The 25770-nt window shown below is 38.1% G+C and overlaps 1 protein-coding gene across 1 annotated transcript in view; it reads left to right on the top strand.

Moving 5' to 3' along the window:
* Positions 1-25770, top strand: part of ZNF277 (zinc finger protein 277) — a 54132-nt gene that overhangs the window by 10355 nt on the left and 18007 nt on the right. The window contains exons 2-4 of the mRNA XM_030456156.1: positions 11983-12181; positions 15323-15411; positions 17174-17259. Of these exons, the coding sequence (XP_030312016.1) occupies positions 11983-12181; positions 15323-15411; positions 17174-17259 (374 nt within the window). The remainder of the gene's footprint in view (positions 1-11982; positions 12182-15322; positions 15412-17173; positions 17260-25770) is intronic.

Below are 25770 nucleotides of genomic sequence, written 5' to 3'. Positions count from 1 at the left end.
TGTATGTATTTATACAGTTAGCAAAATGTTGCCTGAAAAACATAAACAGCTTGTGTCACTAATTCTAGCATTCTAATTCTGTTTCTTGAGGAAATGAACGTCAATTATTTTATCATAAATGTCCCTGAATTACATTAACAGTAACAGTAAGTGTATACCATACTTAAGAAGACAAGATCTGTGTCATATATTTAATGAATGTGTGAAGGACAAGAGAAGTCCAGAATCATAAAAATATTAACTTCAAACCCTAGGACAAAGTCAAAATATGCTCATAGAAATTTGTTATATCCTGCTGTGAGATCTCCCTTTGATCTGAGTGCCATTAATATTTGATCTCTGACTTGAAAATACTTTCTTCTGAAGTTAATTTTCCAAAATATATTTATAAAGAGTATAAATAGTGGATTATTTGAAATACAGTCTGAGCTTTGTTTTCCTGAGCTAAGACACCACTTAAGCTGAACTATGTTGATCACATTATTGATCTGTCCTCTTCAGACGTTTTTTCCAGTCTGAATACCAATGTATGGGTGTTTGATTCTAAAAGTAGAAACAACTTCTTTTGCTACTCTTCATCTGGAAAATCTCCAGTTCACCGGGAAAGCAGCAAGAGATCACAGAGCTTCTAATGCTACAGGGCCTTTTTCTCGTACTAATTCTTCATTAAGTACAAAATTCAGTTAAACAATTAATTCTTGAAGGCTTTCAGATATCAGGAAACTCCTTCAGAAAACCTGAGAGAAATTTCAACCTGTTCTGTAAGTGTGAAACCCACATGCATCAGGTTCCCAGAAATGGGACTTCTCAGGATGCACTTTGAGGTTAGTTCTAATTTATGAGTCTGAAAAAAATTAAAATGACATTTAAAATTAAAAATTCCCACTATTTTCAGTTGTTTTTCTCAAATAGTTTTCTTTTTCAAGTAATATTTACCAATGGAAAAAGATTTAGAAACCCTGTGATGTAAACATTTTATTCAGCAGCATGGTAAAAATTCCTGTCATAATGACATGGAGGTGTCTCATAGGAATGGCTAACGCAAGCTTTAGGTTTTAAAAGGAAAATCACACAGCCTGCCCTTTAGCTACTGAATGTAAAGCAATAATTTTAAAAGACCTAGGCAATCCTTTTATAACATCAAGAGGATAAACATGCTTGGGAATTGAATCCTGTTAGAGGAAAAGGACAGGTGACAAGAGAAAAGATAAGGAAAATCCTTGTAATAATGAGTTATTGATCACTACTAAATACTGATAACAAGAAGTAAGTAGTAAACTAATTAAAACATTTTATATAACAGTGTGGGCATAGAAGATACTGGGCTTAGTACAGTAGTTCTTAAAGGCACCAGAAGAATAATTTGTAGCAATGAATAAGTGTTACTATCTTTATTAAACATACTGTTAAGACCTCTTCTTTGCTTAAATCACAATTTCAGTAAGTGGAAATTAAGATATGGTTACTTCCAGGTTTCTAATGTTTGCAGAGGAATCTGCAGAAGAGTGGCAATGGTAACATCTACGAGTACCAAAATACTATATGTGTCTCTCTCTATGCTACACTTTTGACAACTTCCAGTGCATATATTTTAAAGTTTCAATATTATATGGTCTTGATCAACTTGGCAAAAAGTTGTGCTCTTTTTTTTTTTGAATAGTTACTTTTCATGTGAAATAGCAAAAATGTGGTATTGTTTATGCTTTACTGTGAAACCTTTGCTATACCTTTGTATTAAATAGCAAATTAAACAGATAAAAAAACTAGTTTTATTTATTAGGTTTGAGTGGTAAGTACAAAAGAAAAACCACACAAAAGACCACATTTGTTCTTCCATTTCAAATTCTTATGCTGGATATTTCCTTCATCTTCTTTGTAACTAAACATTCAAAGTTTCAGGCTACATAATTACTTCGTTAATCTTTCCATAGAATAAATTAAGGTTTAATCATGGCTTCTAATCCCTAATGGTGATACATAAGGTGGATTTCAGCTCTCCACATCTACCATGTCATGGGATCCCACTAAACAAGAAAAGGTTGGTGTTGTTTACTTTAAAAATATTTTTTTTGTTGAAGTGGCCCTTTATTTTGGAAACCAGTATAATGATTCATACAAGCCTAAGTGATTCATAAGTATAAATCTTTTTAATTAAACATTTAAGTATGGAGAAAATGTCAGGGAAGACCACTGAGTATTAAGTACCACTTCAGAGTCATCTTGATTTGTTTTATTGGTTTTCTGTTTAAAGACAAAAAAGTGTAGACAGATGTAGTTCTTTATAGATATTCTTTAAGACAGCCTCCATATACCTATGATACACAGTTCTCATCATGCAAATACAGGTGAGTAACAAGTTAAATAGCCCGCTGAACTGAGTAAGATTGTTTGCCTAAGTACAATGTTTGCATAGATAAATGTTTGTAGAACTAAACATCAAGATTGCTAGGAAAACTGCATCCAAAAGGAGAAGCTTTGGGGATATCATATGGCCAAGGTAAAGCTAAGGAATCACAGAATCACAGAATCCTAGGGGTTGGAAGGGACCTCGAAAGATCATCTAGTCCAACCCCCCCTGCCAGAGCAGGGCCACCTAGAGTACATCACATAGGAACGTGTCCAAGCGGGTTTTGAATGTCTCCAGTGAAGGAGACTCCACAACCTCCCTGGGCAGCCTCTTCCAGGGCTCTGTCACCCTTACAGTAAAAAAAATTTTTCGAATATTCAACTTGAACCTCCTATGCTCCAATTTACACCCATTACCCCTTGTCCTATCACTGGTCACTACTGAGAAGAGCCTAACTCCATCTCCCTGACACTCACCCCTTACATATCTTGGAAAGAGAGGGCTGGGGGATAAAGGGAGACTGATGGCTGATGGTTAACTCATACACATGCTGTGTCTGCACTGCGTGGGTTTGAGTAGCAGGCAAGGAACAGAGCAAGTGGTAGAAGGAAATAAGTAAGTTTTATGGAAAATTGTGTCAAGTAATGAAACTGAGTTTGGTTTCCTGATTGCTGTCAGATCCATGAGGAGGTTCGAGTGCTGACAGTGTTTAGAAGAGGAAAACAGTGGTAAGAGCATCCTGCAAGAGTAGGCAGAGTGGGGTTAGAAGGAAGCTACAGCTACAGGTGTAGAAGTCTGGCGTGCTGAAACTAGTGAACATGTTTTGGCCATGGGAATAATGAAAAGCTGCATACCCATCACAGGGCATCTCATGGAAAATAGGCACAATCTGTCCTGTGAGCCCAGAGCAGCACCCGTAGGGGAGGGAAACAACAGAAGTAAATCCTGAGACACCAACAAAGGAATCAGTAGGAGTTTATTGACTGGCAAAAGTGGATGAGAGTGGGTGTTTTAAGATGCAGGAGATACTTTGAAGATGTTGCTGAAATCAAGGAAATACCAGATGCAGGTGGAATCCCAACTACAGCCTTCACTGTTTAATGAAACAGCCAAGCAGAAGTTCTCCCATTAATTAAATATCACATGGGCTGTCACTTGAGGGAATTACTGCTGCTGTGCACATTTTCATTCCAACTTTTGGACCGAGAAGTGGGGGGAAAAAAGGTAAACACACATTCTTTCGCTAATTAGGGTAAGATATGTTTTCCAAGTTTTGCAAAGAGTAGGAATTGCCTTTGGATTTTGAGTCCAATACAGAAAGCACTGAGATTCTTCCATTTCACCCAGTAAGTGTTCTGTGAACAGAAACGTTACTAATTTTGCTTCAAAACAATCATAGAAATTGGAGTGGCTCTCAACAGTGTCTTTAAATTATTCAGAAATTCATTCTGAATTAGATAAATATAATTTCATGTTATCGAATTTCATGATATCAAACCCTGCATTTAGTTAGGTTGGTGCGAGTCCCTGCCACTTGCCCAGAAATGAAATATTTTGTGGCTGTGAGCTTGCACAGAACCTATCTGAAGTTTTTTAAATATTTATAAATTGCATATTAGCATCAATACTTAAATATTGCTATGAATACTCATTAGGGTCACTTTCATCAGTGTGTATTCATCCCTCTGAATGTGAGAGAGTGGTTTTGCTCTGGTCTTTGTTTTTATTGATGTAGGGGTTTGTCTTTCTGGGCTCAAGCAGAAAGATGCAGAGCAATGGCATATACCTGCTGATGAACTGGGCAGTACTCTAGCCTATTATTTAAACATGATGTTATTGGCAAGCACACTGGTTTTGTTTTATTAAAATTCCTACACTTCACATTTTTATTAATCACTTTTCCGCTCCTTCTATTCACTCCTATTCTGATGCCTGTGCTCTGGTACCCATAGCAACACTTGTTAATGCTAATGAAACTGCAACATCCTAAGCTTCCCGACAGAGCAGCCCTGTTAAATATGGCTATTAAGCACAGTTGTATTGCTGTTAGTTCCAGCTCCCAGCAGACACCTGCTCCACAGAAACTCTGCCCTGAGATATTAGGGGTTGGTAACTCACAGCTTTTCTTAAAACTGTCATTTGACTGGAGGAAAATTCTCATATTCCCAGACAGTGGATGCTACAGAGTATGTACAGTTACTGTAAAACTGGCATGGTTTAGCTGTAGGATTAAGTACTCTTTTGAAGTGCTCATTTGCATTCAATGAAAAACCAGGCAGGTTTGAGACTGACTGATCTAGGGGGAAGCTACAGGACGTATTTTCTCCTAGAGCACATTTTAACTAAATATCATTCATAGTGCGTAAAGAAGCAGAATAGCAAAATAATTCCTCATGAACTCAGACTAAATGATAATTCAACTTAATAGAAGTGTTTCAATGCTTTAATATACAGAGCTAGGAAATTGTTATGTACATTGATTCTTCTTTCACTAAGAAACATTTGCATGTAGCATTAGTGAGGATGATGACAGGGTGTTTTATTTCTATTATTTGGGCTTTTGTTTGTGAATACTGTTTGTTTGGCAAGTCATTAGTCATCCATCTTTCATAGACTAGAAAACAAAGGAAAAATCCTGTAATCAGTATAAAATCCCTTCCAAGAATATGACCACAAATTAGGGAATGGTGCTGTGCCAACAAATAGATGCAGTGCCAAGGCTGCAAAACAGGAAAGCTGTCATGTGTGTATTTCAAGTGTTGAGCCAGTGCTTCTCAATACTCTTTTTCATTACAGCTCAAAAAACCTCCAATACTAGACAAAGCTTTAAAACTACTTATTTCCCAAAGAGTTTTAAATGCACTGGTGTTTTTCTGCAGTATTACCTACAGAAACCCAGCTTGTTTCCCTAATATACCATATCTGGGGGTTTGGTCACTTTGATAACTGGTTTTGCCATGTAATCAGGGTGAGTTTGGGGGAGGGTGCTCAGCCTTTCTGTTTTCTGTTGGCATCTGTTACGCTGTTAGTGGGGGGTGCCAGGTTTGATAGGTGTCTTCTTTTCCTGTCATTCTTTCTCCCCTTTGTTGTCCATGTGTCTAAAAGCCTCAGTTTTTTACTCATTGTTTAGCTGGCTTCATTTGCCTGTGTATCTTTGTTGCATTCGGTTTTGTTTTAGGATCATTTCAAGTTCTTGTGCTAATCTCCTCATAATATTAGCCAGCTGTATTAATGAGATAATAAACCAGACTTGCTGGTAATGAATTGATTCATTCAACTACTGGATTTAATTAGAAAGACACTTAACATTCCAGCAGATGTTCTTATTTTGTTTCATTATCCTTGTCTTACCAACAGTAGACTTATAAATATATACTCTGCATGTCTGTATTTACATAATATACTCTTCATCCTAAAATCTTGTTGTACCATTAACTGCAAAAAGTGACATGAAGCCTGTAAATATGTATCTTAAGCCAATTTGTATGAATTCCCTTTTCATCATTTCATTTCGTAAACTATATGCAGTCTTGAATTTTAAGAGTATACTTTATCTGATAATAAAATGGTTAATCTTTTTAAAATTAGTTAGATTTCTTTTTCCCTAGTTAAAAACCCTTATCTTTTAACTCATCTCCTTTCTCTCTGGTCTCATGACTCTCATTCCTTTTAATCTGGTGGAAAAGCTTCAAAAAGATGGGTATGAGTGCCCCTCTGCTCAGCATTCCCTGCAGGCTGATTTTTAGGGAGTTCCTTGCTCACTGGCTCCCTGCTGGAGGGATTTACTTCTCCCTGAGCTACGGTGCTTGAGTCACAGTTGCAGGTTGCACCCTAGGGCCAAGCCATGTAGGTTAGGAGTTGTACCAGTGAAGTTATCCCATTGATTTGAACCCCAGTACTTCCTCTCTCCAGTTAGAGAACGTGATCCATACAGCAGTCCCCAGATCTAGTCAGAGCTCAAAGTTCAGATGTGCAACCAAGGAGGATTGAGCACAACAGCTCTTACTGCATTTAAGTGCTTTGTGTAAGCCTGTGCTGGCAGCTGTGGGTATTGAGAACCCAAGCCAGTGCTGGATGTCCTTGTTAAGAGGTGCAGTGGCAAAATCTTAACGTTTTCTTTTCTTTTGTGTGTAATGCTTTAGATGGAACCTTTCACACTTTAGAAGATGCTTACGATAAAACTACATGAAGCAGCTGAGGCTGTTATGCTGAGAAGAGAGGAGGAAGCTAAGAGGAAAAGAGGAAGGTCTTGTTTCATCTTGCTCCTTCTTGCCACGCACTCCTTAGTCTGCTCATGCCCTTGGTGGACTCTTCTGGGAGCATTTTCGACATTATTGAGCAAAAGGGAGACGTGAATAGTTCTGTCTCATGAGAGAGCTGAATCCACTCATCAAAGGACTTGGCAAGCACAGGAGCCATCACAAGCAGAAGGGCAACAGTAGATAGTTATAGTGGTGGGATGAAGCAGAGAGGGACACAATAGCAAGACATCCTTTCAGCTCTTGGTGGCAGCAAGCTGTTACACAGGCTAAGCTGTCTCTGAGAACCTTGCCTTCCACAATTCATCTTCAAATGCTGAATTTTTCCCTCCTTTTCTTTCTGATACATCTGTTGTATTGGCCATAAAATTACATGCCATATTGCTTTGTGATAATTACATGTGTGATTGTGCAGGTAGAGTACCTTGCCTGTATTAATATAGTCTGTCTTATAATTGTGTGGGTGTAATGTTTACTTAGTGTGCAAACTAACATTACTTTTCAGTTGAGAACAATTGTATTTGAAACTAAAAATGTTCTGGTAAGGAAAATTAATCCCTTTTGAGCCTGTTGCTTCATTGGCTGTGAAGGTTAACCTAGTCTATATTATAAAAACTCTTAAATAAAATAAACCTGCATAATTTCTGTAACAGGCAGCCTTTTTAAATTTTCAGCTGTTGTAATGGTATGTAATGGCATCAGGATTCCATTGCAGTAAGTATCCAATGGGTGCTTATTAAAAAAATTATGCTTACTCTAGTTTTAAAAGTAACTTGGGTAATCCAAATAATTTTCAAAATAATTTCTATACCATCTCAGTGTCAAATGTCATCAATCTATTATTTTTATTTTCCCTTAAAGAATGGTGTATACTTCTTAATGTATGTTTCTTATGTTTGTTTTCAAAGTTTGTATTCCTGTAGTCTCCCTCTACTAATCTACATTTTTAAGATCTGAATTAGCTGTAAATGACCACAATTTAATCTGCCCTGTTAAAGTTTGTACAACATGGTGTCAACTGTCAATTCTGTGAATGAGAGAGGGATTTTCTTGGTTCCTGAGCTCACTGGGATTTCTGTGAAGCCTTTGGGTTATCTATTAGCATAACAGTCATGCTGTTTTCCTGTTAAGCAGAGGAGGAAAACTCAGTGGTGACAGGATGATTTGGCAGAAACTTGATGGATGGATTTTATAGGGCTCTGTTCTCATGGGGATCTGAGTCCTGTGCTGTTCACCACAGACAAAAAGAGGAAGGGGATTAGGTGACAAATTTTGCTGTTAATACCCATTTCTTTTCCCAAGTGATAAGCAGGAAGCATTGCAGACAAATCTCATGGTATCTGAATGAACTGGACAAAAAAAAGGGCTATTCAGTGTTAACAAATGCAGAGTAACAGACATAGTGGTGAACACAAAGGATGTGTCCACTGTCTTGGACATTAACACCTGCTTCACAACTTCTCTGAGACTTTAAAAGCACTAAAAATAATTCAGTGGTTAAATCAATGACCCTAAAAGCAAGCAAAATATTAGAAATAAAATAGAAATAGATAAGAGACTGACAAAAAACTGCAGTGATTTAGAAATCCTTTTTCTTCCGGACTTGGGACATTTTCAAAGTACCCCCCGCCTCAGCACATGAAGATGGGTGGAGTAGACCCAGCCAAGAGCTGAGCAAGGGCAACAAGGAATGAGGGACCTCATTCCAAGGAATGAGGAAACCATGAAATGTTGCTGCAGGTTTTTGCAAACGTTAAAGACCCACAATTTCAAACAGTGCTGAAACAAATCCGTGGGAAAAAAGAAGCCATAAAATTCTTTCAAACTGAGGTACTTGTACAGCCTGTGACTTAGACTCTCCACAGTCAGTTTTCTGGAAGTCTGCTATTTGTGTGATAACTGTCTGTTTACCCTGTTTTATACACTTCCCCAGGTAATTGCTTCTTGCCACTGTCAGCCAGGGTGCTTGCACTAGACAGATGTTTAATCTGACCCTGTGAGGTCATTCTTGTGACAGTAGATTTAAGAGGAAAGCTTGCTGCTTTTCCCTCATTTTCAAGTACCTCTGCATGTGGTAGTCCTGGTAGAGTCAAAGACCTTGAGCTGAGTGTTTTTATTTCCCTGTTAGCCCTTAGCGGTGCTTTAGTTTACAGCTTCAGTACTTGTGGCCCCTCTGCTCCAAATACAGCATCAAAATTAGCTACTTTTGCAGAGATTTCAAGAATATGCTTAGCTTTACTTGTACTATTTTGATGTTTGTGCTATGTGTTAGTCCAGTAAGTGCTATCCAAAAGGCTGTGCATCTTTGTTTAGCTCAGGGCATTTATTCTGTTGTTCAGTGTTTTTGCAGATGAGTAAATACATAGGTATTTCATGGATTCTTTTTTCCCTCACCTCCTCCTTTAAGTGCCTTTGAAATATATTGCATGAGCTTCTGCAGTTGCCACACTGGTCCAGTAGTAGTCTGTATTTAAAGTTCTTGTCTTTCAGTAATTAGCTACTGTCTCTGGGCAGCAAAAAAAAATCTTTACCCCAGTTTGTTCCTTTCTGAAATTCACCATTACCATGGGAGATTAACAGCTCTGTTCTTCCAACTCCAACAATTGGCATTCCTAAATACTCAATCCTAAGTAACTGTATCAGCTCCTTGGTTCTGTTGAGCAGCAGTTCCTGCCACACACACCTGACCTTTGAAAGTTGGTTGGCTGGTTGGTTGAGGCAGGTAGGCACTTGTTTATTTTGACTTCTCAATGTTTAAATATGTCATTGCAGGAGACCTAAATCAAAATTTAACTAAAAGGAGTGTAGCTGCTCACTGGGCACAGCTGAACTGGCTGACAGAGTTATCTTCTTAGTTCTCTTGGCATCAGTGGGAGTCAGCAATTGCAAAGGAAATTAAGTTGCTCCACTTTTCCCAGTAAACATGTTTTAATGATTCTTCAGGCTACAGACTAATGCTGACTCTAAGAATGCACAGACCTAGAGTCTTGCAGGTAACATTAGTTTTGCTTGGGAGAGCTGATCCTTTTGTGAGAATTGCTCTAGCACTTAGTGTAGCAGCTGTTGTTCTTAAAGCAGGAAAAAATACAAAAAATTATACAATGACAATTTAATGAAGAAATGTTTGTGGGAAGGCAGTGGGCTGGTGTGAGAGGAAAAATGTTAGATTGACATGAGGAATAGTACTGCTCCAGGTAATGCCAAGCTTTCCATGCTGCCATCTCTCCACACTGCTTAGCTTTATAAGATAAACTGAATTCAGTGTAGCCTGACCATCAGTCTTCAGCCAAGTTGCTGCCTTTTCAGGAAGCTTTATTTTTCAGATGTCATAAGTAGAAGCCTCAACAGCTGAGCAGGGCAGCTGTGTTGTTCCAGGAGCAGCATGGGAGTGATGAATCTGTACGTCTTACAGTTCTGTACCCTTTCCCACCTCTGGCTCCCAGTAGCTCCAGCTTGCCTCTGTCCCTTGCTCTGGGGACATGCCCACCCTGGCTGGCCAGCCACTGCTGAGCAGCACCTGTGATGGATGATGGCAGAATCCTGTCCCCCTCTCAGTTCCTTTCCCTGAAATTTATCACAGAACTTTTAGGAATTTCCCAGGTCCATCTGAAACTGTAGCCCTTTTTTGGTTATTTCAAAGTCTTGGTGAAGGATGAGGGGGGAGCACTGGGAAAAAAGCTAAACAGCTATGATTTTTCAAATTACTTCTCAATTTTTCTATATGCACCAAATTATCAAATTTGGTGTGCTTGACAATATGTGAAACATACGTGTGGATTTTATAAGTTGATAATTGCCCTCCAATGATTCTTCTAACTCATAGATATTGTTAATTAAACATCCTTTAACCTTACACATTTTAAAATTCCAGCATAACAATAGGCTTGGGATAAGGCCTTTTTCTTAATTCTTTAGGAATCTTTAGAAACCAAAACCTAGGAGGTTCTGTCTAAACATTAGTAAACACCTTTTTTACAGTGAGGATGGCTGAACACTGGCACAGGTTCCCAAGGAGGCTGTGAAGTCTCCATCCTGGGAGATACTCAAAAGCCATCTGGGTGTCATCTTGGGCAGCTGTCTCTAGGTGGCCCTTCTTGAGGAAGTTGTTGGATGAGATGAGCTCCTTATTCTGTGAAATTTCATTTTTATATAGAGTTGTTTGTGTTGCTGCAGGAATACAGAGGCGTAGAGTTTATTCTTCTACTGCAGAACTTCATATCACAAGAATCAAGGACATCAATGATGTTTTCTCTTTTAATTCTCAAAGCACAGGAACTGTTGGGGAGCTTTTTCAGTTGCTTTCATTCTCCTTTTGCTATCCAAAATTTATGTAGCTAAAATCAAAGATGCATATTGAAACTGGTATTTGCTTCCAAGATAAATCCCTACCAAAGACTGTGATATCATTTGTTTGAAGAATGAACACTGTGGTTTATTTCTGAATGACTGGAATTTGGTTAGGCTGGTGAGGCCAGCTGTTAAAATCTGTTGGTCATACATTTTTTCTTAATGAATTACACTAATTTATACCAGTGGAAGAGCTTATGGATTTACACTGCTGTTGTTTAAATGGGTCAGTCTGTTTGTTAGTAGTACAACTGCAGCACTGTGCAGTCCATCCTCTTGTTGAACTACAACCAGCAGCAAACCTGGAGAACATCAGCCAGTGGCTCATCACTGTGTGGTGTCATTTGAGCAACCTATGTCTGAATGGTGTGGTTTAGTACAAACATGGACCACTGCCTGTTCCTCTTGGGGCATGGCTGGTCCCTTCTTAACATCTGTACAGTTAGGAGGTGTTTGAGATGACAAAGGCTTCCATGTGGCAGTAACCTTTTATCGGGAATAGTCCTCCTTCATCACAGAACAGTAAATGAGGTGCTAATAGGGGGGAAAAAAGGCAAGACAAATGCATACAGTTCTTCAAGATTCAATCAGAAAATGCTAGAAGTGTTGTGAAATAATAGGAGTATCATTGAAAAAGATTTACATAAAAAACAGTCTGTGCTGTACAGTCTGAAGCCCTCCTGATAGGATGAGGAATGTGACAGACAGTAGTTTCATTCGTATCAATAGGTAGACTTGGTACTGAGAAAAAGAAAAGTAGGTATCTCATCATAAAACTTCCTTGAGTAATAAGCAGAGCTCTTGTCTCTGTTTGGCTTAATGTCAGCTTGATGTCAGTGAGTTTCATTTAGAGAAGATAGCAGAGACCTGTCCTGTGCTGACCTCCCACCATCCTTAGAAATAATGCAGTCAGCTCTCTTCCAAGCACCTTGTTGCTGGAATGATCCATGCAACAAAAATGGCAAATGCCTCAAGTGATGTAGATTTATCCACTTAGTCAAAATTAATTAATTTTTTTATTTATTTTAGATACAGAGTGTATTTTGGAGCCTTTGTCTCTGCCAGAAAGACCACTTTGTGTTGCTCCTGTAGAAAGTTCTCCCTATGTGCCTTGTATTTTCTGTGAAGAATGTTATCTCTTGGCTGAACAAAACCAGCTCCTGAAACACATGATTATTGAACACAAGCTCGTCATAGCAGATGTGAAACTGGTTGCAGATTTTAAAAGGTAAGGGTTATATTGTTTAAAATGACTGTGTATGTGTGCAGACATGATAGAAAACTTTTTAAAAAATCATCTTTTTAAAATACTGTAAAAAGCAGTGGGAAATTGTGGGAGGATTGTTACTACTTTTTTTCATGAGCTTTTTGTTTCTGGATTTTAAGGTTGTTTTGCTGTTCCCCTGCCACTCCCCACCCCCTCGATGTTGCTGGTACCAGGGGACTTGACAGTAGAATGCAGGGCAATTCCTGTGTTAGACATTCTTTAACATGCTGTAGGAACTTAGCAGGTCCTTCCACTAATCAAAAAGTTGCATAAAAGCTAGAAAACTGTATATTTTGTAATTCTATACATTCTAGACAATCAACTCTCCTGATTTGGGGTTTTATTCCTATAGGGCTCATCTATTTCTACCACTCTACAATGTCCTAACGCTGTATATTGTACCCAGAAGCTGCTTAGAGCAGGTTCTCTCACATTCTAGGATGAAATTCTGTTTTGGGGATGCCAGTATTTCCCCATAGAAATCACATTTAATCCTTAGCTGTACAATATTGTGATCTACATACAATTGCAACTCCGTCTACAGCTGTCTCATTGATCATCTCAGCAGGGTCACATTTGGATTTCTCTCCCTTAACTTCCTCCAGTGCCTGGCACGGTCCCAGCTGGCTTGTAACTTCAGAAACTAGGGTCTTGCTTGGCATTTTGCTTTCATACACAACAGCAATTGGCTAGACAGTACCTACCAGTTTTTAGATAGTTGTGTTGCAGCATTTAAATTTTAGCTGGATGATTTCTCAATTAAAAGGAGTTATCATGTAGGTCTTCTGGGATTAGTTACTCAGCCAAAGCCAATAACTTGTGTCTATCAAGATACAAAAAAAAAAAAAAAAAAAAAAAAAAAAAAAAAAAAAAAAAATTAAAATTAAATTTAGGAATAGAAATGTAAACCATCTAAATCGTTATTCAGATATATGAGCGTAACAATGCTTAAAATTGAAAACTGATACTTGCTTTTGTTTTGTTTTATGTTGAATGAAAGAGCAAGAATGCAATGTTCATCAGAGATAATGCTAGTTTCCTCAGATGAATAAAGGGATTAGAGCTGCTCAGTCATGGACCACCAATTTAAGTGTGCTTGGGGGATTATTCTGTTTTAATAAAAATGTATTTTTAAATTACCTTTTAAAAAAATGCCCATTTAGATTCTTTTTGCTGCTAATGCAATTGGAAGGTAGACAAATTTTGTAGAAAGTTGCCTCGGGATGTGAAATAATGGAGTTATTGCTCTGAAGTCTGCTTTCTCTTGTTTGCTGGAATGAATATCAGTAAAATAGTCTAATAACATGCACCAAAAAAACCGTATAATCTGAGGTGTTAAACTGAAGTGTGGAAAATACAGGGAAATAGCTATGAAGACATGGTATTTTTTCTTATACTTAGCAATGAATTACAGTCAGTCCTAGGAATACATTTCTTGACAGGCATAAGAGAAGTAGAGAATCCTGAGAAGAGCAGTGCTTTCTGACTTGGAAGAATAAAGATAAGTTGACATTAGGTCAAGGCGAAGAGATAATCTTCCACTGCATGGCTGGACATGATCCCTCATGTGCACTGATCACTCATTCTCTCTGCCTGGAAATACGACAAGGTTTTGGCTTCATTTGATCATTTATTATTTTTAAGTCTTACAATATGAAATCCTTTAACAGTAAGTTTCATGACACAGTTATGGTTAGGTGAGTTTGTCTGAATGGGGTTCATTTATTTCAGTGCAGGGAACAGACTAAATGATACCTTGAATTCTTTGCATTTGCACATTTCTGTCCTAAAACATCTTACTTGTTCTAGAAGACTTTCTGTTTTGTCTTCCAGCAAGACTGTTTCATTGTGCATTAAAAACAGGGGGGTAGGTGGGGGAGAACAAAGTGCTCATCCCTCACTTACTGACACCTTATGATGCCTCTGAATGAGCTTCAGACATGCATGCTGGCTTCACTGTGTTTAGCTGTCTGCTGTACTGGAAGTTAATCCTCTCCATGTCAAAGTAGCAAACGTGCTGATTCCCTGGCTGCTGCAGTTCAAGTCCTTGTGTGGTATGACAGATAATTATTAGAGGTAACATGAACAACCATGGGATTTGATAGCTGTGGCAAGTAAACTTTTAGATTGCACACATATTAAAAGCTACAACTATTTCAAAATTTCCTTGTAATGGTCTCTCATTTTTTTATGATTATTTTCTTAGTTTGATGGCATGTAACCAGCAGGCTGGCACTGAATAGTCAGCCTTTATTTTAGCAGTGCTCACATGGCTTCTACCACTCACTGAAGCCACAAGTATAAATATAAGCTTGCACTTCAGCATTATCAGATTTTTTTTTTTTGTTATAGGAAGATTCTGGCTAATTAGCACAAGGTTTGCTTTGTTCCCTTCATTATATAATTGAAAGTGATGATTACTTCTTGGTTAGCCAGTAGCTTCTAGTTCAGTGGGAACCCATCTCACTTGGGATCTGTTAATGCTGCTATAGTACGGTGGTACAAGAATGTTTCTAAACAACTGTAGTTGATGGGTTAAAGCTTCAAGATATGTGTAGGGCTTTCTTATTCTGTTACCCACCCACAGGTGTTTGGGGACTTCATTTTTCTGACTTTCTAGTTATTGCCAAGCTACAGGATTCATTGTGACTGCACAGGGGACCTGCAAAAAACTCACTTTTGATGTTGGTGTTTTTACCAAATTTCAGATTCTTCCCTGCCTCTTCCAGAACACAGACCACAATATTTTGGGAATTTGAGAGTACACTGTAGTATATCTTTTTAGGAAAGGTGCATCTGAGTTACACTTGTGAAGATGTGAATAGGTCACAGTGTTTATGCAGAGCTTAATGCAAATCTGTCTTACCGATTTCTTCACTTTGACAGAATGGTTAGACCCAGTTTTAATGAATTTGAATGAATTTAATGGGTTGTAAAATTAGAGTAGGCAGAAAAAACAGAGACAGGAATAAAAAAATAATTTTAAAAACCCCACAAAACACCTAAGAATTTAGAGCATGGAAAAAACAAGAGCTGGTCACTGTTCATTAAACTTTCTTTGTGCTTCCTTTTTCACTAACTGTCTCCCCCTTATTTTTAAAGATACATCTTGTACTGGAAGAGGAGATTTGCAGAACAGCCCATCACAGACTTTTGTAGTGTGATAAGAACAAATTCACAAGCTCCATTAGGTAAGTTTGCTGCTTGCTTACTGCCTGTTGACCTCACCGTGGTCAACACCTTCTGGCACAGACTGCTGCTTTGATCAGCCAAGTGTGAAGTAATCTGACACTAGGTCAAAAAACACCACATATTTAGACTTACCTTTCCAAAGGATTACAACATGTGCTGCTTCAGCACTGAGCTGAGCTCAATATGTGCTTAAATGTGCTGCTGAATTAGGGCCAGCTGCAAAATGAAGGCCTAGAAGCTATTTACATCATGAGTGTAAGAAGCCTTGGTCCCCACTGCATAAATAATTGGTGGCAGTCTTTCCAGAATTTTGGAGAAACTTTCCCAGTGAGCTTTCTTTCCTGACTTCACCCTGTCCACCATGTGCAGTGATGCCACATCTTCCTGGACATTAGGGCCACACTCACCCTTCTTTCCCCTGCCACAGTGCTGACTGCCCCAAGAGCATTAAGAGACAATATCTTCATGGTAGGGTTACAAACACTTCCATTTTCTGGGCTCCAGCACAATGCCAAAGACTATATTTCCCAGTTCTGCTGTGTTGGTACAGTGGGACATTCCCTCATAAAGGAAATGATGACTGCAGAAGTCTTTTTCTCAGAAGTAGCTGATGCATTGCTTTGGCTTCCTATTTTCTGACAAAAAAATAGTTTACCTGAAAGCAGGAAAGAGAATGTTAGGTCTTTCTTGCATCTTCAGTTCTCCATAGAGAGCTTAAAAGAGAGGAAGAAATGCGTGCAGCCAGCATCAGAAATGGGCGGAAGGTGAAAACTGAGCACAAAATGGGTCAAAATAAATTAAATCAATTATTCTAATTAATTTTAAGAAAAATAGTCCCAGAAAACATGAAAATCACTCCAAATACCATAGTTGTATTTCTTTTACATATGTATAGTTTTGCTTCTAAAATTTTAACACTTATTACTCTATCTTAAAACTGCAGATCAATCACCTGAGTGCCAGAGCTTGCCAGAATTACAAATCATCACTAGCCTTTCCAGAGGAAAGCTTAGAAATCAGGGGATTTCTCTTTTTCAGACAGGCTTCTGTATGATAAGATGGGAAAGGTTGAATCCAGCAAGTATAACATTCTGAAACACTTAATAACGATCACTTCAGTTCAGCAACCTTATAACCCTTTGATTTTTATTTTCTTACATGCTGAGTAATTTTAAGGTAATTCATTTTAATAACACTTGTTTTATAGTTAAATTGGATATGAACATGAATAGTTTTTTCTGGTTAGTAAACATAAAATGTGGATAAAACAAATTATAAGAAATGTAAATTGAGGAAGGCTCAATGTGTCAATAGATAGAATGAGATCTAAAGGTAAGGGGAGAGTATACCAAATGAAAACTGACAGTTACTTAGGGAAATAATTGAAAATCACACATGCAAGATAAAATTCATGTTTCTTTCACGCTGACTTTAACTATGATCAGTAAAAAGGATTAAAATTGCTTTACATCTCCAGAAGAACCCTCGTAAAAGGAGTGAAACTGGTAGTGGGGAAAACCTGTGAGAGACTTTCACCTTTGTAGTGCAATATAAATTATGTAAAGGTCTTATAAATATCTCTATACAAATACTTAGGTGTGTTTCATTAAATGATGAAATTAAAATAATTGACTTATACAGATTTAAAAAAAAACATTCCTACATTGTTAAAGCATTGCAAAGGTTTAGTAAATTATGCACCAGAAGTATTCAAAGCATCTTCAAATTCTCATCCCTTACCCACACTTCTTAATCTCTTAGCAGAAGAACAGGACAATTATTTTCTTCTCTGTGATGTTTTACCAGAAGACAGATTACTTAGAGAACAGCTTCAGCAAAAGAGACTGGTAAGAAATTACTGTCATTTCATTTTTTGAGCTCAGTTCCATAGCTTAATATATTGTAACTTAGTGAGCACTGTAAAGTGAAAGTGGTTTTTGCTAGACTGCAAAAATTCTGATTTTTTTATTTTTTTAAGCGCATTTCCCTAGGTGCTGCACAAACATGCACAAACTCCTTGATTATAGATTTTTCCTTGGAATAAATCTACAGGTTGTATTTCAGCATTCCACGTGAGTGGAAAATACGCCCAAAGCACTGGAAAAGGCTGAGTGTGCTGAGCATTTTCTTCTTGCAAGAATCTGCAATGCATTGACACAGTATCTTATGTGTAATCATACAGAGGAGTTAGCAATAAAACTCAGTGTGTGATACTGTGGAAAGGGAAGGTAATACTTATTTACAAAATCTTAAAGCAAGTGGGTTTTGTGCATTCACAGTCTCTCACCCAGATTTCATTAATTCACACTTGCATACTCACAAACACCACGGTGTGCGAGTGGAGGAAGTCTGTCCAGTAGTACTTGAGTGAGATGCAAAGGACAAGAAATTCTGGCTGTTGAATCCTCTTGAACCCTTCTGCTTCTTCTTGTTTTGTGGTAGCAACCTAGTACTTTAGACAGATCTTTTATATCTTTTCTCAGTTATCAGTTCTGAATGGATGGTCCTTCAACATAAGCTCTTGCTGACTTCAGCTCCCATTAGACTTAGTCCATGTTACTGAGCAGTGGGATTCTTTTGTTTTGCTTTGTTTTCTTCTTTGAAACACAAATCTTGAGTCTGTTTCTCCTATTGAACTAATTCAAAAATTAATGTTGAATACATATAACAGTCTTATTGCCAATATCCTCATGTTAGGATGCAGAGTCATCTGTACTGTGAGCTGCTGGAATGCAGGCCTTTTGGTTATGACATGGCTGTGCTCCTCAGTTTACTGCTGACAGCTGTGTCCTGGGAGTTGTCAATATAGCCCTCAGAACTATCTGTTCTGGTATCTTACTGGGTACCTTATGTTCCTATCACATGTCTGTACGTGCAGCATACAATTAAAGACTCCTTAAATCATTAGCACTCAGAATGAAGAAGGTGCTTACAAAGACCAAATTCTAGTCCCCAAGAATTTTGGGATTTGCAGGCAAAATTAATTTTGTTCCACAACACTGTGAATACTCTTACAACGTGCTGTCCAAGTAATGTTCTGTGAAGGTCAAGGCACACATCTAACAAATCCCCAAAACCTGTGGAGTACATACACATCTTGCACAGCTCTCTGTAAGATTCCCAGCTCCTGCAAAGGAGAATTGTAGTGGTTATGCCACTGAGGATTTCACCTGGAACTGGAGCTGCCTCAGCTGAAATCTTCATTCCTGCATTGTTCCATTGGATTGTCATGGACTAAGAAAAAAACCATCTGAAGCACTCATGCCTAATAGGCTTCTCTTAAAATTCATCATTAGGCAGGCCATCCTAGATTGGTTAACAGGTTTATCAGTATCTTATCCTTGTCAGCAGCAAAGTGTCTATGGTATTTGCCCTCTTCTGATCTGGTAGTGATTTTTTTCTTAAAATGTTCTCGTAGTCTCTGGCAATTGGCAGTTGGAGTTGATGGAGTCATCACCTTAGTTACAGCAATAAAGTCTGCCTAGTTTTTCGTTTCCTTGTGCTGCAATCTGAGTCTTGACTTGCAAGTTAAACAGTTACTTTGCTTTGCCAAGTCTTTCACCTCCATACAAGTCCAGCAATTAAGTGAGCTGGCAAGTGGGCTCATGTGAGTTGTGCAGAATTAAAGACCAGAACTGTACAATTTTTGGTGATTTTTCTTCAGCCTTTGGAACCTAAGTGCCATCTCCAACACCAAACACAAATAAGGACAAATGTTGTCTTTAAAATGTGCGGGCTGAAGCATTTCATTTGGCAGTTTTGAAATTCAGTTTAGGACTATTTCAGGCTGTATTGCAGCAGGGGTGCTAGCCAAGGTGTGTGTCATGCAGAGACATTATGGTGACTGTGATGTATTGAGAGAGGCCAAGGAATGAGTCTAAACTAGGCTAGAGAGCACAGCTTGCTGAAATAGCTGACAAGGCTATGTAATAGATACAGTCTTTTGGGAAAACAGTCTTGACAAAGAATTCCTAGTTGTGAGGCAGTGAAACCAGGCAGAGGAGTCCTGGCAGCAAGATTCAAGGAGAAGTAGTGTCAGTATGAGCCACTTGTGCTTAGCTTTAAGATTATTCTAAAAAAGGTAAGACTTCAAAGCTATTCTTTGAAAATACACACTAACTGCCACAGCATTGCCCTTGTCTTGCTGTCAGCCTTGCAGCTATTCTCTTGTCTGACTGGTAGTTTTAGTTGAAAAGGCTACTACTGAAGAGGAGTCTTCACTGAAACTGGAAAAGGGACCCAGGGATGCTTAGACCCATACTAGTTTCCCAGGATAAGCTGTTTGTATGACACGCAGTTTGTCACAAGCTTAAGCTGAAGCAGGGTTCAAGTTGAAGCTCTGCACTGCAAGGGATCAGGATGCTAACCTCATTTAACATAATGCAACATCTGAAGTTCTCATAGTAGAGCTTATAATATTAGCGTGCTAATACAAACATCTGAAATTCTGCAGGCCTTTTTTTCCTTATATTTGATATTTAATTGCTTTTCTCCAACACTTTAGAATATTTTTGAAGAGTTGTTACAATAATGATCAGAAATAGTTTTATCTAATTCCATACCAACACTTCGATAAATTCAGTCAGATTTGAATATGTATAACTTAAAACTTTCTTACCTTTTTCTGGTTGCAAGTCTTTTGTTTCTTTTGTTTTGCAAGCCCTTCATGAATAGCTTTGACATTATTAACCTTTTCTGCAAAGACTAAAGCCCTGACTACTGCACGCATTCTACTTTGTCTGTTTTGTCTACTCCTACTTTAAGTAATGAATATCTGCTTTTATTTTTCATTTATTTCTAATGTATTTCAGGATGAGGGAATGTAGTTTTTAGCTGTTCTGTTTTATGTGTTAACCTGTCTCCATCTTGTTTTGGTTGTTAAATTTCACCTATCTCTCATTCCAGGTTGGCAGCCTGTGGTACACATCTTCTGTAATTGCAACCCTTTTTCTTTTCGTACATCTTCACACAGTTGCTTAGTTTTCATCATATCATGGAACTCTTTCTCTGATTTTTAATTGACTCAGCTTCCTGAACAAACCATAAGAATGTTTTCTACATCTTTTTCACAGTGCTCTTCAAAGCCAGAGTCATCTGATCTCTCATTTTTTGTTGCCCATTCATGTGTAGGTTATAGCCTGTATCACTTCAGCAACTTAGTCAACTGAAGAAAAGGAGTGATAGAGAAGAGAGGAATACCTGAAAGCAAGTAGGACCAACAGTTGGCACTTATTGCTATCCCAATTAGTCATTCACCCTCTTCACTGTCAACCTGAGCTCTGCAGACTAGGCTGAAATCTAGGATAAGATACAGAAAAAAACATTTGCCCTATTCCTAAAGACAACTTGCCATACAAAACAAGAGCCAGGAGAATGCACCTCAGAGGTTTCACAATAAATTTATAACATTATGACATTCATACTACAATCCTGAGACTTCTGCTAATTTATTATAAAGTCATATTATTAAGTTATAGGTTGGTCTTTATATTCATTCGGTCTGCCTAGGTTCTGTAATTCAGTAGATTGTCCAGCATGCTTCCCCTCTTACATCCTTTCTTCACAACCACCACAATTTTCTTCTCAACTTCCTGTTTCTCCAGTCAGTCACAACTCTTGTTTCTCTCTGGGTTTTATCTTGCTGTCCTTTCAAACTTAGTTTAAAGTCTTCCCTCTTAACTGAGAAGCTGATGTCCCAAGGTACTTTCTCTCTTCATCAAGAGGCTAATTTGTAGCTTTTGTTTCCCTAGCTATATAATGATATAATATCTGTATTTTGTCACTGTTTCCAGTGCTATTTATTCCTCTCCAGAACATGTTGATTTATGCCTGTGCCTTGAACTCAACCAAAGAGATTCAGGTAGACACTACCCATTCCTTTTCCTCTTCATTCATGTTCACAAGAGTTTTGTGGTAATGTCTTATCTAAGTATCTGGTAAAAAGTCAGGAATGACCAATTGAATGATCAGCCATACCAGATGAAGTGGAGGAGTACTCTCAGTTTCATCTCCAGACAGGCAATGTCTCTTGGATGATAGTAAATCACCACACTCCCCCTGTGCTTTCTTCTCTGCTCTGTCCCAAAAGTGGATCTCCAGTGCTATCATCATTCATTTGAATAGTCTTGGACACACCAATCTGTCTGTCTGGCCAGTGGACTGAGTTCAAGACATTCCTGAACTTTGTATGAATTCACTGGAGGAGAGGGAAAACTGCACAAAGTAATCAGCAAACACATGGATGCTGGATGGTGTGACAGCTGGCTTCAGAGCTGGTCAGTGTTCTCCAGACTTCATGTCCTATCCTGACAAGCTCATTATATGTCCATGCACCTTACAGCTAAGCTGTTTCCTGAAGGGTTTGCAGGAGACATCTCTGATAATATTAAAGGAAATGCACTTTTTTTGAGCTAGGCTTGGCAAGGGCATGATAATGATTACAGAATTCAGAAGTGGGTTTTATTCTTTAGTCAGGAGGCAAGAGAATACTGATTGAGGTTGGAGAACTGTGATAAGTAAGGAGAGAAGCTGAATATAGAAGTTAGGGGGTAGCTGTTGATACACAGGGAGGATGGCAGGTTTTTACAGGGACATATTTTCTGATACCATGATTCTTAAGTATTTTTCCTATTCAGCAGCTATAAGCAGAATCTAAAGCTCATCAGCCAATCTGTGAGGAAACTATAGACACAAAAAGGAATATTTTTACTTCAATAGGAGTAATTTGTTTTAATGGTATTTATAATTGTCAAATAAATAATGTGCTTGGCAAGTTTTTAGAGACTGTAGTGCATCTCGGGTGTCAGCAATCCTGGACTTCATCTCAGTGTAGTTGTTTGTTTTGTTGCCAGTAAAGTGTGTAAGCAGCTTCCTGCTGTGAGCTGTCAGCATGATTTTTGGGGGGGTTGTTTTTGGTTTGGTTTGGTGTTTAGCCAGAATCTGTTCACTTGCCTACAGCAAGAGCTATTTTTTTTGTGAACACTCAGCAGGGAAATGTAACTCTTGTTTTAATTGGAAGAAAGTACAACTAAAGATACACAGTGTGTGTTAGAGGCATCACGTAGGAGAGCTAGATAAAATGCATAATATTATTATTGTGAAGTCTCTATCTTATAATTAGATACAAATTCACACTCCCATTGCTCTCTCTGATAATACCTTATTTCCCAAGCAGACACTGTGATTTGAGTAGTATTAATGAGTTTGTTATCATAACAGAGGGAATGTGGCCTGTGATCATGCACTGCTCCTAACAGTGTGACTGAGTGCTCAGATGCTCGAGTCCTTCACGCTGTAACAGTCATGAAATTTCCTCTTCAAAGGAACATCCTTAAGCACACTGCCTCCCTAGATCATATAGGACCACATAAAACATTTTCATTGGAACTTCTCTGAAGTGATCATTTATATTAAATACTGTCTTTCTAGTCTCTTGCCTAGATATGATGAGAGTGAAGGACCAGAACTGGTAAAGCACGTGCAAACAAGAACCCTAAACTACCATATGCTATTGCCCCAATCCAGCCCACCACTGAAATACTTGAAGTTGAGACTACCAGTCTGTTTATGTCTTTGGACTAGAGACTTTGGACTTTGCCTTGTTAGGGCTTCTGGCAGCAGTATGTTTTGGGTGTTTTTTATTTTTCAGGTTTTTTGGTCCTGAACATCTTAAAAAAGAGAATGCCTACTGCTGCTAGTTCTGTTTTACAGACTTGACTGCAGAATCCATCCTCCACTGTGCAAATGGATTCCTGGACTGAGGAATGATAAATTTAAATCTCATTGCAGTAGAAGTCACTGAATGATCTTGTTCCAAACTGTGCAGTGTGATCTGCTTCCATACTGGAGCTAGAAAAGTACCTGCTGCCTTAATTTCTTATGTGTCAGTAGTGCTGTGGTTATAAAGAGACTGGTTTTGAAGAAAGAAGTAATATATTTTTGTTGGACAAACTGATGTAGTTGGAAAAAACAAGCAAACTTTTGACCAGCAATTCTTTCTTTAGGTTGGAACAAAAAGCAGCAGAATTTGTGCTGAATATGGTGTTAAAGAAAGATAATTTAGCATACAGTGTCTGTTGGAGGGAAGAGTAACAGGAGTTACTATATTAGAAAGGTCTAGCGTGCCATAAAACAAACTATCCAGAAACCATAGTTTTTGGCATTCAATTGAGTTATTTTTTAGTCTTACCTTTTGAAGGCATTTTGTATTCTTTGAATGCCTCTTAAACTGTAGATCACAGATGAAGTAATTGTTTAGGGAAAAGTGCTTACTAGCTGCAAGTATGCATTTTTCATCTTGCTGATGCATAGTGCTTGAGCACATCTGGAAAAAAAAGCCAAAAAAACCCCACAACAGGTACTTTGTTCTGAAATACTACTTCCTAGGAGAGGAATAGGCACTTTTTTTTCAGGCACATTTTAAATTACCATGCCCTGGGAGAAAATCTGAATTCCTCACAACCCCAAACTGAGCATGATAAATATTCAGGGCATTTGTCTAGATTCCAAATTGCAAATTGTCATGCAAATGATCAAATTTCTTTTCTATTAGCCGTTTAGTGTGCTGGTGTTATTTAAAGATGATCATCCTCATATAAACACATGCACATCCTTACCCATGTTTTTGTTTGGTTTTTTCTGTTTTATTAGTAAAAACACAAAATTCATAGTTTTTCATAAAGTGATTGAACTTTTTTATGGTAGATCACCTATATTGTAGAAGTATATGACTAAAAGCTATAGAAGAGGTTTTCTTCCAGACAGAAAGAAGAGGGAGTGGATTAAAACTGAATTTTATTTTATTCAGTATAAGTACTCCTGCAAAGCAACTACATTTTTTTTGCATGTAAGTATGACCAGTAATATCCAGCTTCTCTTGGACTTATGTCCAATAGAATTTTCCTAAAGCTCCTCCACAGGAGGCTGCTACATGCCACAGTTGTATCTACTGCATATTTGAGCTGGCTCTGTCTAAATATGTACTTCCAAGAACTTGTCATCTACCTGTTCTTATTTTTGACAATGCCTGGTTGATCTCATAAGCTTTGTGGGGACAAAGAGTTTAGACTAAAAGCCTCTGTAATTTATGTTCTGCTTTGTATCAACGTGGATATCTGTTCTGTCAATGGCTGTTTCCCAACTAGTTTGACAGCCTTCAGTACAGAAAAGGATTTTGTCAGATTTTTTTTCTTTTAGCAAACTACAGAATATTGCAGAAAAAGTGGAGAACAAATAGCTGACAGAACTTCTCACAAAAGATAAGAAGAAGGAAGGTCAGGAATTATTCAACAAACTGTACCAAAATTGCAAACTAATTGCCTGAAAACAAGCTATGACATTTGTTTCACTTCTTCCTTGTTCACTTTTTCTATCTGTGCTCAATTATTTTATTCATTGCAGAAAAAGTTAACTCCAATATGTGTATTTTACTATCTGTTTGCTTTTTCCTCAAGTGACTTTGCCCTTTCATTCTCTTACACTTTGATAATCTATGGTTCTATGATATGACAAATAATCAAAAAAAGTTTTGGTAAGTAGTTGTGGCTGAATTTTTTTTTGTCCTCCTACCAGCCATGAGTTGATGCTCTAGCAGTTCGAAGGGGTTAGAAACTGGTGCTGGTACTAAAGTAAATTACTTATTTCCTACCTGATAATTTCAGCATGGGCTTGACTTTCATTACCAGCTGAAAGTCTCATCTCAGAAAAATCTTTAAAGTTTTATGCAAGTATTGAAATTGCTATTTTCTCTTCAGAGTCTCAGCAATGGAATGGGGGTAGGAGGGTGTTTGGAAGAACAGACCTCTTGCTTTTACTGTACATAACTTGAACTAGTGCTTTTGATTCCTCACCTGTGCAAGTACCAGATTTCCTTGCTGGCTCAGAAAGTTCCCTCTAGCAATGAATGATGCCAACATTTGATAAAAGGAATGTTTGCCTTGGAAAATACTTCTTAAACTCCATTGAGTAAATTCATAAGGCAAGGATGCTGAGTTAGTCAGAGCTTCCCAGCTGCCAAGCTTGCTGGTGTAGGGGCAAATGGGGAGGGTGGGAGAGCAAAGTAGCAGGGAGCATCAGCTGTCTGGAGGCCACAGAATGCTTCTGCTTCCCCGTCAGGCATAACTGGGAGTAGCAGCTCACCAGGGCTCCCATAAGGAATTTTATATAAGGTGAGAATCTGGAGTTGGGCAGATAAATAATGCAGGACATTTTTTTTCCCACCTGGTAGATTACAATTAGGAAGCTACGTCGGAATAATGTTAATGGGCGGATAGAAGTGTTTAAACCCTAGCTATCTTAATGTTTGAATTGTACATTATATGTTTTGATTTCCTCTTGGATGGTTTCTAGTGTGGAGTATA

The sequence above is a fragment of the Calypte anna genome, chromosome 1 (genome assembly GCF_003957555.1).
Source record: "Calypte anna isolate BGI_N300 chromosome 1, bCalAnn1_v1.p, whole genome shotgun sequence".
In the NCBI taxonomy this organism is placed as follows: Eukaryota; Metazoa; Chordata; class Aves; order Apodiformes; family Trochilidae; genus Calypte; species Calypte anna.
This window is presented reverse-complemented; position numbering and strand designations above follow the sequence as displayed.